At 46.6% G+C, this 18,047-nt stretch overlaps 1 protein-coding gene across 4 annotated transcripts in view; it reads right to left on the reverse strand.

Annotated features, from left to right (window-relative positions):
• Window positions 1–18,047, reverse strand: part of RAD18 (RAD18 E3 ubiquitin protein ligase) — a 281,611-nt gene that overhangs the window by 176,917 nt on the left and 86,647 nt on the right. For all 4 annotated transcript variants that reach the window (XM_073574946.1, XM_073574947.1, XM_073574945.1 and 1 more), the window contains exon 7: window positions 1,065–1,249. In XM_073574946.1, the coding sequence (XP_073431047.1) occupies window positions 1,065–1,249 (185 nt within the window). The remainder of the gene's footprint in view (window positions 1–1,064; window positions 1,250–18,047) is intronic.

The raw sequence follows: 18,047 nt of genomic DNA on the forward strand, positions 1-18,047 counted from the left end.
ACATTAAAATGTAAGGGTGAAAATAAAAAATAAAGCTTCATATGTGGCATTATTTTATAGGGTATGTATACTTTTGCAACCATTGTTTCCAGCTTGTAAAGCAGAAAATCACATAGCAATGTAAGCAGTCTTGATTGAACTTCTACCATTTTGTGCATGCAGCTCCTATGCGGATGAATGTGTCTCCAATGGAGATTTTTTTTTCTTTTTTTTAACTATTTGCAAATGGCTTTTACCTTATTCCAATTGTAATAATTAGCTAAAATTGAGCAGGACTATCAAGATGTTAAAAAACCCTGAGTGATGAGCAGCTCTCTAGTGCAGGTCAGACTACGCTCTCGTTAAAGGATGGATGCAGAAACCAGGAGGAAACAATTCGGAATTTTAGAATTATTTTTAGTTCAGCAATTTTAAAAACCATTTTTGAAATATAGAACGACTCACACCTTTAGAGAGGTTTTCCAGGCTACATAAATGATCCAATATCCACGAAGGAAACTCTTAAATTGGTGCAGGTGTCACAGATATCCAAAAAGCAGAATTGTGTCCACTGTCTACCCCTGGCCACGAAACATCACGAATCCCAAAAACCCAGATAAAAACTCCTGCTAGAAACTCAACGTCACAAATCAGATCAGATAATTAAAAATGTTGCAGAATTATGGAACAATCAGTGTTCCCGGGTGTAAAGAGACAATTCGGCCGCCCCTTGGAAACTACCGTTCAGAGCCACGTTGTCATCAGACACATGAACTCATAGATTTGCTCTGTGTGTCGGATATTAAGCTCCCACAATGCAATGCTCACGAGTCACAAGACCACCAGAACTGTGAATGCAGCTCTGAAGCTTCACAGGGTAGCAGGTGGTCAGAGCAGACCTTGTTTTAGGAACTCCCTGATTTCTGCTGTCACATGTACAGATGAATAGGTGGCCATATAGCACATGAGCAGCAAGGCCTATTCTCCATAAAGATCCACCTGGTGTCCGGACAGGTTCTCGTGCACAGGGACACATGACAGAGACCACATGCAACGTACGGGACTGTACACAGAGGAGGCCACACCTGATTTGGGGTTCAGCGAGTCGCACTGAGCGTTGTACATGTGCAGGAACTCCTGGTGCCGCCGGACCATCTGCTGCTTGGACCCCTGCGCGGACAGTCCCACCTCCTTCAGCCTCTTCCTCAGGTCCCGCTCTGACAGCAGATTGTACACCACTTTGGCCATTGGCTTCCGCTTCTGAAGAGAACTGAAATAAAATATTAGAAACTGGATTAAATATAAAAAAAAGAACGAACAATTCACATCCTGAATGACGTCCCGTAGTGTGAAGACATCGCTGTACAGCTGTGTATATGGTTTGCACACTGTGAATTACATCACACACGGGGTGTGGTCATTAATTTCATATTGCATCAGTCTGTCCCAATGAATTGTCCAGTGTGGTTCCAAGAACTGACGGCCATCATCCGTCCAACCTTATGCTACAGACGCCCACCGTCCGACCCTCCGCTTTTATCGTCCACTGTCCGGTCCCGTTTCTGTCGCTCACCGTCCGACCCTCCGTTTTTAACGTCCACCATCCAACCTTGCGTTGCCCAGCATCCACCATCTGACCCTACGTTACCAGCGTCCATCATCCGAGCCTACGTTACCAGCATACACCATCTGACGCTACGTTACCATCACATGACCCCACGTTACCAGCGTCCACCATTTGACCCTACGTTATCAGCGTCCACCGTCCGAGCCTACGTTACCAGCGTCCACCATCTAACGCTACGTTACCAGCGTCCACCATCTGACGCTACGTTACCAGCGTCCACCATCCGACGCTACGTTACCAGCGTCCACCATCCGAGTCTGGTTTATCTCAACATCATGTTTGGCTATTCACAGTACTATGTCTTTTGAATATTTGAAATAAGCATTTTTTGCTTGAAACTAGTCTCTATACGCATTTTTTGATCACTGAATATGCCATTTTTGTATTCTAAATATACTTACCTTTTCAAATAAAGTTTTGGGAATTGTATTATCCATGTATTGTTAAACTGTTTTTGTGGAAGTATGTCCTTATGTACTGACAGTTTAATTCTACTAACACTATTAGGGCACTTTTTCTGTGCCCATATTAAGTCCTAAATAAATAAAAGCTAGACATTTAATCTGTGTGTTATAAAAATTTGCTTGCGCTGTATGGCTCATTATATTATGACTTACAAGGTTCGTCGGTCCTTTCTAAGACTAATTCTTTATGGTGCTTCTAATTTTTATACATGTCATATTATGGTTTTGCTAATTTATGCACCGATTAATATCTATTAGCCATATTTAAGCTCTATTATCCATATATATATATATGTTTTTTTTTGTCCTGTGTGTGATGACTGCGCAAGTTTTACAATATACGGCTATGTATGGATACAGCCTGTTAGATGGCACATATGTGCCATTTTGTGCATATTTTCTAGATCATGTCTTGCGTCCTGGGTCATTCTTTGGGACGTGATATGACTGCACCGCCTCACACATGCGTTTTGCACTGTACTTTGCGCATTTGCTATTCTACTATTTGCTTAACTTTATTAATATGTCTGGAGATGATGACAAGATGGCCGCGGTCGCGTGGTTCGTGCATGCGCCTTGTATTATATCCCGCGCTTGCGCTATTCGACTATCAGTTTAATTTTATTATTATGTTTGGAGATGCTGATAAGATGGCTGTGGCCGCGCGATTCGCGCATGCGCCCTGCACTATATCTCGCGCTTGCGCTGTTTGATTGCAATTTCAACTTTATTAACATGTTTAGAGATGCCGACAAGATGGCCACGACCCCGTGCTTCGCGCATGCGCCCTGCACTACATCTGGCGCTTGCGCTATCCAACTCATTGCTTAACTTTATTACTATGTCTGGAGACGCTGACAAGATGGCCGCGCGATTCCTCGCATGCCTCATCTCAGTAAGAGCTTCTTAATTCAATCATTCTTTGCACATGTGTATGGTATATAAATATACCAAGACACACACCGACGCTCAGCGCTTCATCCTCCCTTGAGAAAGTCACCTGGGTAGTGGCGATACGCGTGGGGTGTGCTTCCCCCACCACTTTATCCCACATATGCACCTTATCTCTGATGTACCACCATGCCTGCAGGGGTCTTTGATTGATTTGGCCCCTAGCCTCTTTTACTTTCTGGTAACGTATGGTGGTTTTTGTATTGATCTAAACCACTTCAGGGAGTTTTTTGGATTCTTATACATTGGCTTGGTGCTGTGAATAGCAGTATGTTTACACATATTAATTGACATTACAAAATTGTTTATAATCTCTCATATATACTTCATGTGTGTTTTTTCATGCTTGTCTGAATATACATTGTCTTTATATGTGGGATACTGCAGTGGAGGGTCATTGTATCATAACCATATGACACGACCAGTAAATGCTTTTGCATGTTTTAATTGTTTTTATGGGTCTAGTGTGGTATCATGTGTGTGTTTTCTTTTGCTCAATAAAATCTTTTATGATTATTATATATATTATTTATGTGGTGTTCCCTTTCCATGGGCAAGCCGCATTTTCTTTGTTCACACCAACCGAGCCTACGTTACCAGCATTCACCATCTGATGCTACGTTACCATCATATGACCCTACGTTACCAGCGTCCACCATCTGACGCTACGTTACCAGCGTTCACCATCTGACCTTACGTTACCACCATCCGACGCTCCGTTACCAGCGTCCACCGTACGACCCTACGTTACCAGCGTCCACCGTACGACCCTACGTTACCCAGAATCCACCCTCCCACCCTAGGTTACCATGTCTATTAGAATCACTGCACACATACACTTAAGGAGTATTTGCTTATTAGTGAAATTTATTGAAAACAAGTGCTCTTATAGGGATTGCGACAGAATGACGTTTCGGTCATTCAAGACCTTGATCACATAAGTCGCCGTAGTAGTTCTGAACTAAGGGCTGTCCTGATTTAGGTAATGGTCACTTATGCCTTTAGGTTAGCCAGGGTCAGAGCAGTCGCTCTATGTGGGGTGGTGGCGAGACGGTGGAGTGTGTTAACACTCAGTTGTAGCAAGGAGGAGTGACAAACTCCACCGTCTCGCCACCACCCCACATAGAGCGACCGCTCTGACCCTGGCTAACCTAAAGGCATAAGTGACCATTACCTAATTCAGGACAGCCCTTAGTTCAGAACTACTACAGCGACTTATGTGATCAAGGTCTTGAATGACCGAAACGTCGTTCTGTCGCAATCACTATAAGAGCACTTGTTTTCAATAAATTTCACTAATAAGCAAATACTCCTTAAGTGTATGTGTGCAGTGATTCTAATAGACATTTATGTGGGACTCATGAGCCTCCTTCACTAGCACCATACCCCCGTACCTATCGTGTGCTAGCCATTGAATCTCATACCCTAGGTTACCAGCGTCCACCCGTCCAACTCTATGCTCCTAATTTCTATCCGCCCGACCCTACGTTACCAGCGTCCAATTGCCCAATCCTACATTACAGCGTGTCCTATATGTGAACGTTATGTATGTTCTATGGCACATTTGATCATTTCAGGCCCGTTACTGGCGGTGAGGTCTTCTGCCCTAATTCCACACAATCCGCTATATCTGCAGCCCAATCTCAGGTTCCTCCAGTCTGAGTTCTGTCATCCATAGAACCCCAGGAAAAACGTGAGTGAAAAGTGGAATAAAACACCTTTATCTTTCTCAGTAATAATGAATTGAATGCCGGCAGAAAGTACAAGCTGCACTAGACGACGCATACTTCACACTGAACCTGTCAAAGACTGAACTCCTTGTGTTTCCTCCCGCTACAAATGTACCTATACCCGACACTGCCATTTGTGTGTGTAGTTCCACTATTACTCCCCAGCAACATGCCCGCTGTCTTGGGGTCATACTTGACTCCGAGCTTTCCTTCGCCCCCCACATTCGATCACTGGCTCGCTCTTGTCATCTGCACCTCAAAAACATTTCTAGAATTCAACCTTTTCTTACTTTTGACTCTGCAAAAACTCTTACTGTTTCTCTTATTCATTCTCGTCTCGACTATTGTAACTCTCTTCTAATCGGTCTCCCTCTTACCAAACTCTCCCCTCTCCAATCTGTCTTGAATGCTGCAGCCAGGATCATATTCCTCACCAATCGTTACACTGATGCCTCTACCTTGAGCCAGTCATTACACTGGCTACCCATCCACTCCAGAATCCAGTACAAACTTATTACCCTCACCCACAAAGCCCTCCATGGCTCAGCACCACCCTACATCTCCTCCCTTGTTTCAGTATACCACCCTACCCGCACCCTTCGCTCTGCTGATGACCTGAGATTAGCATCCTCAGTAATCAGAACCTCCCACTCCCGTCTCCAAGACTTTACACGTGCTGTGCCAATTCTTTGGAATGCACTTCCCAGGTCAATACGATTAGTCCCCAATCTCCACAATTTTAAGAGTGCCCTGAAAACACATTTATTCAGACTGGCCTACCACCTCAACACATTAACCTAATCTATCCCTGTGTGGTACAGCCAAAAGTTTTACCATAACCAGGTTCCCCGCATCATGTTCCCACATGCTTTATGCATCCATTAGCCCTCTGTGTCTGTACGGTTACACACTTAACATTATGGCTGGTCCATACAATCAGGAGAACTGTTACCACCCACCTTTTGTGTCTCCCTCTTTCCTCATAGACTGTAAGCTTGCGAGCAGGGCCCTCATTCCTCTTGGTATTTGTTATAATCTATGTGATTATTGTTATGCTGTAATGTCTATTGTCTGTACAAATCCCCTCTGAAATGTAAAGTGCTGCGGAATATGTCGGCGCTATAGAAATAAAATTTATTATTAATTATTATTATTATTATTATTATTATTATGGTGCATGCTGCGTTACGCTTTCTCACTGCCATTAGTTTTCAGTCTGTATTTGCTTTATTTAAAGTCATATCGACCGGCTGCGGGAATTGGACCATATTCCTCCCCACCTACAATGCCTGGAGCACCTCTCATGTTTCCCATCACAGGGACCCAGAACCCATTACCGTGCCCATAAGGATAGTCACCCAGCTTTCCCCTAAGGCCCTATTGACACACCTCAGCTTAGTGGGCAGATTCAATCCATTTTTTTTAGTAGTTGGAACTTGTACCCACCACAGTCCATGGCGCCACACACATGTTCATTTCTTTTCTTCAAATATCATAAATATCTGACAGTACAAAAAAGGCTCTTCTGGTGACACTCGAGCATGTGAAGCCTTCGGCACCATTAACACATAAAACATTTATGTTTATATCTTAATCATTTTTTTTGTGAGTGGGGGGCCCGGAGAGTCCACAACAAACGTCAGCATCAGGTTCAAGTTTGGCCTGATCAACAGAACATTTCTATGGGCCCGTGATGCATCCTTTGTGTTAAAAAACATGGTTGTGTGAATGGGGACCTAGCATGACTGACATATGAGTACCCCCTCTTTCCCTGCTGCCATGCCAGGTCTGAACCAGGAACATCAGGAAGAACACAGCTATAGGACCCGGGACCCCAAAGAACAAAGTGAAATATTAAAAAATAACTTGATGACTTTTATGAAACAGTCGCTTTCATTCAATGTCTTTACAGGAGCTACTACAAAAGATTCTATTAGTCAATTATAGATTAAAAAAGACCTCCATTCTTTACACTGCAGGCTAAACATGAATTAGGTTTTAGCTAACGAGTCGACTTCTATTTTATTGAAATTGATTAAAATGAAAGACTTAGAAATTCTCTAACAACAAGCAGGAAAGTTGGCCGGGAAAGAGGAAAGGAATATTTGCTTCGCAGCGGTGCTGCTTAATAATTGTTGAAAGTGAGCAATTCTGGAACACATACATATTCCTCAAAATGCATTCACCGGCCGCAAAACGATCCGACCGAGGAATCACTCCAAGATTAATGGTGCAGAAAAATAAAAGCGACATCCGCTGCTCTGAGCCCCCAATCCGCCAGAAATAGCTTTATAATGCAGGAGACGTGCTGGATACAGAGCGCAGGATGCTGTATAGTTACAGGTAACATCTAGGAGAATCGCTATGTGCGGCCTGGAGGAGGACGGGGGTAACACCGAATATCCCCGGAGATGCACAGAGACTGCGGCACTGACTAGTGTCATCCTCAAGGCCTACCCCACTGTAAGGGGCTGCAGAACAATAAACCTGCTCCAATTCCAGCATCTGCCGGTCTCGTGTTCATAGTTGTTCACGCCAGGTATACTTTCACAGTATATCCCTCGTAGCTCCAATATTGAGGAGTTCCAACTAGATCAGGTACTTTTGGCCTCCGTCAAGTGACTGGGGCGCTAAGCGTAGGATTAGCACATCTACTGGGAGCTTTCCCTCCGCATCAGCCAAGGAGGTAGAAAAGACAAGATGTGTACACGAAGGACATGATAGGGGTCCACAAACAGAAAAGCCACGTACTAGAGACCTACAGAAATACAAGGAACCCTGCAACGTTTCACATTTGGCAACAAGTAACGTTTTCCTGCTTGGAAAGTGAAAGCACAAAAAAATGTAAAAGACAAAAGGACTAGAAAGAGGCAGAAAAACTAAAGCCTGTGCACTGTCCTGGCCTCGTAGGTGACCTGACATCCTGCCAGGTGTCTGCCGTCAGCCTCTCTGTAGCCTGGCACGCTGACATGCAACTTGTGTTTGCACTGGATGATGGATGAAATGTTATTTCCCGCGGACACGAGAAGGAAAAAAAATAAGGGCTATAATCTTACACAGGTGATCACAGGGCAAGAAGCCTGCCAACCAGCCAGTCTAGAAGACAGCCCGTAATCTGAGAAAACGCACTGCAAGACAGGCCGTGTTATCTGCCCCAGCTGACTGTACAGAATCTGCACCAGCAGGGAGTTCACAAGCTCTGCTGCTCCAACGCAAAGTCCACGGGCTCCGCCGTGCAGACCCAAAGTCCATGGGGTCTGCAGCACAGACCCAAAGTCCATAGCGTCTGCAGCACAGACCCAAAGTCCATAGGCTCAGCAGCGCAGACTTAAGGTCCACAGGGTCCGACGCGCAAGACCCAAAGTCTACAAGGCCCGCCGCGCAGACCCAAAGTCCACAGGCTCCGCTGCATCAACCCAAAGTCCACGGAAACCGCCGCTAAGTCCACAGGCTCTGCCACACTGACCCAAAGTACATGGGCTCCACTGCAAAGTCCACAGACTCGACCGCGTCAACCCAAAGTCCACGGGCTCCAACAAACACACCCAAAGTCCACAGGGTCCGCGGCTCCGACCCAAAGTCCACAGGCTCCACCAAGTACACCCAAAGTCCACTGGGTCCGCCGCTCCAACCCAAAGACCTCGGGCTCCGCCAAGCACACCCAAAGTCCACAGGGTCCGCCGCTCCAACCCAAAGACCTCGGCCTCTGCCGTACAGACCCAAAGTCCACAGGCTCCACTGAGCACACCCAAAGTCCACAGGGTCTGCCTCTCCAAAACAAAAACCACAGTCTCCGCCGCGCAGACCCAAACTCCACAGGCTCCGCCACGCAGTCCCAAACTCCAGAGGCTCCGCCGGCACGGACCCTGATGATTTAGATAGCCCACCCTCCCCGATGAGCAGCTTCACCCTGCTGTAACTGCTTCATCTAGGACGAACATGCAAGATATCAGCAACATATAAGTGCACCCTCTGAAGTCCGCTCTGGAGAAATGTGCCATTCTGTGATTCATGTAAATGCAAAGTCAGAAGCAGCAAATCGCCTGCTAAAAAACACCAAGGCTGACGTCTCTACAATGCAAATATTGGTTCAGATGGACTTGGAGGAAATTGAATATCTGCATAATAAACACACATACACACATTGAATCCAATATGTACTTTGCATTTCCTTTTAATCTGGGAGAAGAAAAAAATGTTTTTCTTTATTTTTGCTGGCTCCTTATTTTAAAGGGGTATGTGACTATTTCTAATGATCACATTGACAAGATCAGAGACGAGGCATGCATACCTTCACTCCATTTAAGATTGGGCTCATTCTCGGGATCACTGGGGCTAACAGCATCCGTTGTAGCACCTAGCATTCTGCGAGTTTGGTAATAGAAAAGAATGGTATTTAACAGGGAGAAATGAAAGATTCTACATCTAGATAAGAAAAATGAAAATTACATCTACAGAATGGGAGGAATAGGGCTAAACAACAGCACGTGTGAAGACTTGGGTATAGTAATAGATCACAGACAGCACATGAGTCAACAGTGTGGTGCAGCAGAAAAAAAAGGCAAACAGTTCAGGGATGTATTAAGAGAAGCATAGAGTCTAGATCACGTGAAGTAATTCTCCCCGTCGGTCAGGCCTCATCTGGATACTGTGTCCAGTTTTGGGCACCACATTTTAAAAAAAGACATTGAAAAACTGGAGCAAGTTCAGAGAAGAGCGACCGGAGTGGTGAGCGGACTGCAAAGTATGTCATACGAGAAACAGTTAAAGGCTAGCTGTCTACAAATATCTCAAGGGCGGTCACAGTGTAGAGCGATCATCATTATTCTCATTTACAGTACACATGGAAACATGAGAAGCAATGGGTTGAAACTGAAAGGGAGAAGATACAGATTAGATATTAAAAAATCTTTTTGACAGTGAGGGTGATCAATGAGTGGAACAGGCGGCCACGAGAGGTAGTGAGTTCTCCTCCAATGGCAGTCTTCAGACAGAGGCTGGACAGACATCTGTCTGAGATGATTTAGTGACTCCTGTACTGAGCAGGGGGTGGTACACGATGACCCCGGGGGGTCGCTTCCAATGCTAACATTCTAGGATTCTATGAAGTTATCTCCTCTGCACAGGAAAGAGAATAACTTGTGATTTTGCAAAAAGCTCAAGTTTCAGTCTGCAATCTTCATTCTTTCATTCATTTTCAAACCCCCCTAATGTGCAGTTCACATGTTCAACCACACTTCTGCTGTGGCAGTGTCCCTCTCTGTAATATATGCTGGATGAGGTTTCTGTGTATCCACGGTACTGCCGTCTTCATCAGCACAGCTTTATTATTATGCGCTTATACAGCGCCATTTATTCCATGGCGCTTTACATGTGAAAAGGGGAAATATAGACAAGAATAATAAACATGTGTAAGACAAGGGACACACAAGTAATGTACATAAGAAGAGGGGACCCTGCCCGCGAGGGCTCACAGTCTACAGGGATGAGTGAGGATACAGTAGGCGAGGATAGAGCAGGTCGTGCGGTGGTTCAGTAGACCGAGGATCATTGTAGGTTGTAGACTTGTCAGAACAGGTGGGTCTTCAGGTTCTTCTTGAAGGTTTCCGTTGATGGTGAGAGTCTGATGTGTTGCGGCAGAGAGTTCCAGAGTATGGGGGAAGCACGGGAGAAGTCTTGTATGCGGTTGTGGGAAAAAGAGATAAGGGGGGAGTAGAGAAGGAGATCTTGAGATGATCGAAGGTTGCTTGCGGGTAGGTACCTAGAGACCATGTCACAGATGTATGGAGGAGACAGGTTGTGGTTGGCTTTGTATGTCATGGTTAGGGTTTGAATTGGAGCCTCCGGGCAATATGAAGCCAATGAAGGGCCTGGCATAGGGGGGGGAGGCTGGGGAATAGTGGGGAGACAGGTGGATTAGTCAGGCAGCAGAGTGTAGGATGGACTGGAGTGGTGCCAGAGTGCTAGAGGGGAGGCCAGAGAGTAGGAGGTTGCAGTAGTCGAGGCGGGAGATAAGAGCATGCACTAGTGTTTTTGTGGTTTCGTGGTTGAGAAATGAGCGGATCCGGGAAATATTTTTGAGTTTGAGGCAGCAGGAGGAGGCAAGGGCTTGGATATATGGTTTGAAAGAGCGCAGTGTCGAGGATCACCCCAAGGCACAGAGCGTGTGTGAGTGGGGAAAGAGAGCAGCCATTGACATTGATGGATAGTTCTGGTGGAGGGGTAGAGTGAGATGGGGAAAGATGATGAATTCTGTTTTGTCCATGTTCAGTTTGAGAAAGCGAGCAGAGAAGACTGAGATAGAAGAAAGACTTCGGCATAGAGGTGATACTGCAAACCGTGGGATTCTATGAGCTGTCTCAAGCCAAAGGTGTAGATGGAGAATGGTAGGGGTCCTAGGACAGAGCCTTGGGGAACACCAACAGACAGGGGGCGAGGTGAGGAGGTGGTGTGTGAGAGGGAGACACTGAAGGTTCAGTCTGTTAGGTATGAGATCCAGGATAAGGCCAGGTCTGTGATGCCAAGAGATGAGAGAGTCTGTAGCAGGAGGGAATGGTCTACGGTGTCGAAGGCAGAGGACAGGTCCAGGAGAAGGAGGACAGAGTAGTGTCGCTTGCTCTTGGCGGTTAGTAAGTCGTTAGTGACTTTAGTTAGGGCAGTTTCAATTGAGTGATGCGGTCGGAAGCCAGATTGTAACCGGTCAAAGAGGGAACAGGAGTGAGGTGGGAGGACAGTTCAAGATATACATGCTGTTCCGGTAGTTTTGAGGCGTAAAGGAAAAGAGATATTGGGCGATAGTTAGACACAGAGGATGGGTCGAGGGAGGGCTTTTTGAGGATGGGTGTGATTGAGGCATGTTTGAAGGATGAGGGAAAGACACCATTTGTAAGTGAAAGGTTGAAGAGGTGTGATGTGATAGAGATGGGATGAAAACTGTGGCCAAGTTAGGGATGAGGTGGGACGGGAGTGGGTCGAGGGCACAAGTGGTGAGGTGTGATCTTGACAGAAGGGTGGAGAGCTGATCTTCTGTCATGGTGGAGAAGCTGGCTTTTGCAGAACAGGGCTGAGCAGCTAAGAGGGGCATTGAGGGCTGCGGGCCAAAGTTTTGTCTGATCGTGTCGATCTTCCGCTTAAAGAAGGAGGCAAAGTCTTCAGCAGAAATGAGAGGAGGGGGAGGAGGTGCTGTGGGACGGAGTAGAGAATTGAAAGTGCTGAAGAGCTGTTTAGGGTTGTGAGACAGGGAGGATATGAGAGATGCGAAGTAAGCTTGTTTTGCGGCAGAGAGCGTGGACTTAAAGCTGGCAAGGGACTGCTTGTATGCGCTGAAGTGCTCAGCAGAATGGGTTCTCTTCCATCTCTCAGCGGCCCTGGAAACCTGTCTCAGTTCTTTGGTCAGGCTGGTCAGCCAGGGGCTGCCTGTTGACTGTTCGAGTTTTGCTCTGCGTGAGGGGGGCGGCCGAATCAAGTGTTGCTGCTATAGTGGTGTTATAAAAAGTGGCAGCAGCATCTGTGTCATGAAGGGAAGCTATGTCTGTAAGAGGGAGAAGGGACTCCGAGAGTGATGGTAAATTGAGGTGTTTGAGATTCCTGCGAGGGTGAGCGAGTTTATGAAGCGGGGGTTGCTCAGTGGGAGAGGAGAGGGAAGAGAATGTCAGCAGGTTGTGGTCAAACAGGGGGAGGGGTGGAGTTCTTGAGATTAGTGAGGGAACAGAGACGGGTGAAGATAAGGTCCAGCATGTGACCATCTTTGTGAGTGGCCGCAGAGGACCATTGAGTGAGGCCGAGGGAAGCCGTGAGCGATAGAAGTTTAGAGGCAGCTGGGGTGGAAGTGTCAATGGGGATGTTGAGGTTGCCCATGATGATGGTGGGGATGTCAGCAGAAAGGAAATGGAGTAGCCATGTGGTGAAGTGGTCGAGAAAAATGGAGATGGCTAGTTCTGGGGCGGTATTTATTTATTTCCTCTATGTGATTTCCTCATTTTCTCTGCCGTCCTGAGACTGTACATGCTATCTCCCCTCTCAACACTGAATAAACCTATTTAATATATAAAATAATACTTCCCCCGGCCTGCTGCTATCAGTAAAACTGAGAAAAGGAAGGGTGGAGCAGAGAGAAGTCAGAGCCACGAGGGAGAGAGGAAAAAAAACAAACAAAACATTATTGAGAAATCTGCCCCAAAGTTTTCTTCCTGGGAGAAAGGCGGCATTTCAACATGTTGGAAACGCTCCGAGACAGTCGTTCCCATGTAGGCCAAATGTCACCCAATTATTCTATTGCACGTTATTATTCTTTTGGCCCCAGACTCTTCTATTGGATTTTTCATTTTAATCATCATTATATCACTTCTCAATCTCTATTTATTTTACAGTATAGGAGTCAGGGGAGGGGCAGCGCGGGCATGAACAATCTTCCTCAGCAAACAATTCTTTGGACGGGTACTTTAGACAGAAAAAATGGATTATGGTTAAAGATAAGACAAGATGTAATGACATCTGGGAACCATTCCCATGGGTGAAACATTTGGTGGGAGTAACTCACATATGATGGGAGACGGAAGTAATAAATGATGTGATAAATGAAATGTCAGGAATAGGATAAACCTCACCCTGACAGAATGCTAGACCCTATCATCCACACCCTTCTGTAATGGGGCCAGCAATCGTATGAACCCAATAGTTCAGCAGCGTCGCCACCCTGTATCCAGATACTAAATATTTATAATATATAGAAACTTCCATCATTTAGTTACAGTCGTAACTTGGAATGTTGCCGATACCATTTTGTCTGCTATCACACTCCCCGCATTGGTTGTCAGTCCCAGTAGGAATATTCCTTTAAACAATGAGAAAGCTTTACCGCTCTGGACTTACAAAAAGCTGTGTGTGTTTAAGTAGCGATGGGCGACCTACGGGAGTAACCTTCTGTATTAGCAGTAATATAAGAATATTCTTGCTGTTTTTACCATTATCGTTGTTACTGTCCTGCTGCAGTAGAAGAAACATCAGGACGTCAGCACAACAATTAATAAGGATTCTGGACGTTCCTATATTTCTGGTACTAATTCCCGCTCTCAAAGCAGGTGGTGTATTCATGTTACAATATCCCGTGCCTGATACATACAGTACACACAGGCTGGAGGATTACAGGGGGCTGCTGTGCAGGGATCTGGAAAACCTGAGAACGGGACTGGTGATTGGAGCCCGTACATTATCACTGCATCGCATACAGCGCCAGTGCTTGATGTCCACTTCATTCAGACAAGCCCTCATTCTCAGGGTCGGTGGGGGCCCCAGTGGCCAAAATCACCAGCAACTTCATCTCCTCTCTTATGCGACATCATCTCAACCCTTTGATCCTTTATACAGGGATTATTAGGAGTGAAATACTGACTAGTAGAGTTGAGCGATACCAGCCGATACTTGAAAATATCGGATCGGAATGGATCGGCCGATCTTAAAAAAAAGTATCGGTATCGCCGATTCCGATACCGGGAACCAATGCAAGTCAATGGGGCCAAAATATCGGAATTAAAAAAAAACCTTTCTTTCCTTGTAGGTTAATTCTACATGAAGAAAAACAACTAAGAATAATGTAGAATGTATTGTGGGAGGTGGAGGAGACATTAAAGCCATAGAGGTTTAGCCCAATCAAATGGAATAGCAGGAATTAAACTTTTTTTTTTAAAGATGTTAGGAGTTACAAAGATATTGACTATGTTAGCCTCATTTATATTTTGCCAGACATGTATGTCTTCTTCTTCTACTTCCTTTTTTTACATTCTTCTTCTTCTTCTTCTACTTCCTTTTTTTACATTCTTCTTCTACTTCCTTTTTTTACATTCTTCTTCTTCTTCTTCTTCTTCCTCCTTTTTTTACATTCTTCTTCTTCTTCTTCTTTCTCCTTTTTTTACATTCTTCTTCTTCTTCTTCTTCTTCTTCTTCTTCTTTCTCCTTTTTTTACATTCTTCTTCTTCTTCTTCTTCTTCCTTTTCTTACATTCTTCATATTCTTCTTATTCAACAATTATTATTCTACATATTCAGCTTCTTCATCTTCTTCCTATTCTTCTTCATCATATTCTTGTTTGTGTCAGGCATTCCTGTAGTTGTTATCTAGAAAAGTTAGAAGTTTACACCTTCCGTTCTGCCTGTCACAAAAGATTTACAACAGGATTTGTCCGCGTTCAGTTTGGCCTGCAGAAGCAGGCCTTTTCCAGGGGCACCACGAGGAGGAACGGACTCACCCCCATACACTGCTTAGTCTTCTTCTGCTTATAAATAAGATAATATCATTTGCTCAGAGTATTAGTCTTATGCTTAATGTTCTTCTGCTTTGTTTTTTTTATGCTTCTTTGTCTTCTCTCTCTTGTTGTTCTGCATCTTGGTGGTTGTCTTCCTGTTCTTTGTCCTCTTGAACCAGCTGACGGTACTGGCACCCGGAGGGGCAGCAGAAGGAACAAGAGCCAATGGCACTACCGAGGACCAGCTGACGGTGCTGGAACCCGGTTACTAAGCAGGAGGTACCTGTGCTACAAAGCACTACCAAGGACCAGCAGACGTTGCCGGAACTCGGATACCGAGATGGAGGCACCTAGGCCAAACGCTCTGACGAGAACCAGCTGACGGTGCTGGAACCCGGAGGGGTAGCATAAGCTGCAAGAGCAAATGGAAATAGCGAGGACCAGCTGACAGTGCTGGCACCCGGAGGGGCAGCAGAAGGAATAAGAGCCAATGGCACAACCGAGGACCAGCTGACGGTGCTGGAACCCGGTTACTAAGCAGGAGGTACCTGTGCTACAAAGCACTACCAAGGACCAGCAGACGTTGCCGGAACTCGGATACCGAGATGGAGGCACCTAGGCCAAAGGCTCTGACGAGAACCAGCTGACGGTGCTGGAACCCGGAGGGGTAGCATAAGCTGCAAGAGCAAATGGAAATAGCGAGGACCAGCTGACAGTGCTGGCACCCGGAGGGGCAGCAGAAGGAATAAGAGCCAATGGCACAACCGAGGACCAGCTGACGGTGCTGGAACCCGGTTACTAAGCAGGAGGTACCTGTGCTACAAAGCACTACCAAGGACCAGCAGACGTTGCTGGAACTCGGATACCGAGATGGAGGCACCTAGGCCAAAGGCTCTGATGAGAACCAGCTGACGGTGCTGGAACCCGGAGGGGTATCAGAAGTTACCCCTGAAAAGCAAAGTTGGCATGCCGCAAGCTGGCCGCAGTTACCGAATCACACAGTCCTACAGGGGGTGCTTGTCCTACTGGCACTATGGAACAAACCTTTCTTACCAGAACCCGCAGTCCACATAGGAAGCACCTAAACTGCTGGCACCCTAGCCTCGGCTAACCCAACCGCAACACGACATGGCAACTTGGGGTGGCAAACTGACATTGACACTTCCCGGAAACAGCAGGCAGGGCTGGAACCAAGCTGGGCAGGAGGGAGTACCCGTGCCAAAGTCAGTTATGAGCAGCAACTGGCGATGTTGGAGCCCAGGACAAGCACTTAGCAGGCTGAGGCCTGATGTGCTGTCAATTGGGAGGCAGCAGGACAGATTGCCATCAAAACAGCAGGGGAACAGCTGACGTTACTGAACCCCACAAACACAGGAGCTAGTGTTTTACTCTGTGAAGACGGCACTTCCGAGCAACAACTGGCTGTGTTGAAGCCCAGGGACAAGCACGGAGCAGGCTTAGGCTGCATTGAAGAAATTTTAAGATCGGTTGTAGACTACTAATTTGAACCAAGCTCCACTTAGGCCTGTGGATTCACTGATTTTCGTATTTCCCCTGTCCTCCAACCCCGCCAGTTACAGCTCCGAAGTGGCGTCTGCACAATCCACACTTGTTCCTGTGTTACAGGTGTTCAGTCCGGTCAGTTAATCCCCTGATGTGTGTCCGGCAATGTCGCCTGCTCTGTCCACATTCCGATAATGGGAATGTGGACAGAGCAGGCGACATTGCCGGACACACATCAGGGGATTAACTGATCGGACTGAACACCTGTAACACAGGAACAAGTGTGGATTGTGCAGACGCCACTTCGGAGCTGTAACTGGCAGGGTTGGAGGACAGGGGAAATACGAGAGACAGTGGAGCCACAGGCCTAATTGGAGCACGGTTAAAAATCAGTAGTGGTACGACTGTGTAGGCAGCAGGAGACTTTGCCATCCACACAGCAGGGGATCAGCTGACATTACTGAACCCCACTGAGACACGGGAGCAAGTATCTCTTTCCGTGTGGACGGCACTTCCGAACTACAACTGGCTGTGTTGAAGCCCAGGAAATAGGAGGGTGTAGGCAGAGGCCTACTGTATTTTGAATGAGTTTACAGCAGGAGAGACTGCCATCCACAAAGCAGGGGATCAGCTGACGTTACTGAACCCCACTGAGACACGGGAGCAAGTATCTCTTTCCGTGTGGACGGCACTTCCGAACTACAACTGGCTGTGTTGAAGCCCAGGAAATAGGAGGGTGTAGGCAGAGGCCTACTGTATTTTGAATGAGTTTACAGCAGGAGAGACTGCCATCCACACAGCAGGGGATCAGCTGACGTTACTGAACCCCACTGAGACACGGGAGCAAGTATCTCTTTCCGTGTGGACGGCACTTCCGAACTACAACTGGCTGTGTTGAAGCCCAGGAAATAGGAGGGTGTAGGCAGAGGCCTACTGAATTTTGAATGAGGTGACAGCAGGAGAGACTGCCATCCACACAGCAGGGGATCAGCTGACGTTACTGAACCCCACTGAGACACGGGAGCAAGTGTCTCTTTCCGTGTGGACGGCACTTCCGAACTACAACTGGCTGTGTTGAAGCCCAGGAAATAGGAGGGTGTAGGCAGAGGCCTACTGAATTTTGAATGAGGTGACAGCAGGAGAGACTGCCATCCACACAGCAGGGGATCAGCTGACGTTACTGAACCCCACTGAGACACGGGAGCAAGTATCTCTTTCCGTGTGGACGGCACTTCCGAACTACAACTGGCTGTGTTGAAGCCCAGGAAATAGGAGGGTGTAGGCAGAGGCCTACTGAATTTTGAATGAGGTGACAGCAGGAGAGACTGCCATCCACACAGCAGGGGATCAGCTGACGTTACTGAACCCCACTGAGACACGGGAGCAAGTATCTCTTTCCGTGTGGACGGCACTTCCGAACTACAACTGGCTGTGTTGAAGCCCAGGAAATAGGAGGGTGTAGGCAGAGGCCTACTGTATTTTGAATGAGTTTACAGCAGGAGAGACTGCCATCCACACAGCAGGGGATCAGCTGACGTTACTGAACCCCACTG

The sequence above is a fragment of the Dendrobates tinctorius genome, unplaced genomic scaffold (assembly GCF_039654945.1).
Source record: "Dendrobates tinctorius isolate UK_male_01 unplaced genomic scaffold, ASM3965494v1 ptg000041l, whole genome shotgun sequence".
NCBI lineage: Eukaryota > Metazoa > Chordata > Amphibia > Anura > Dendrobatidae > Dendrobates > Dendrobates tinctorius.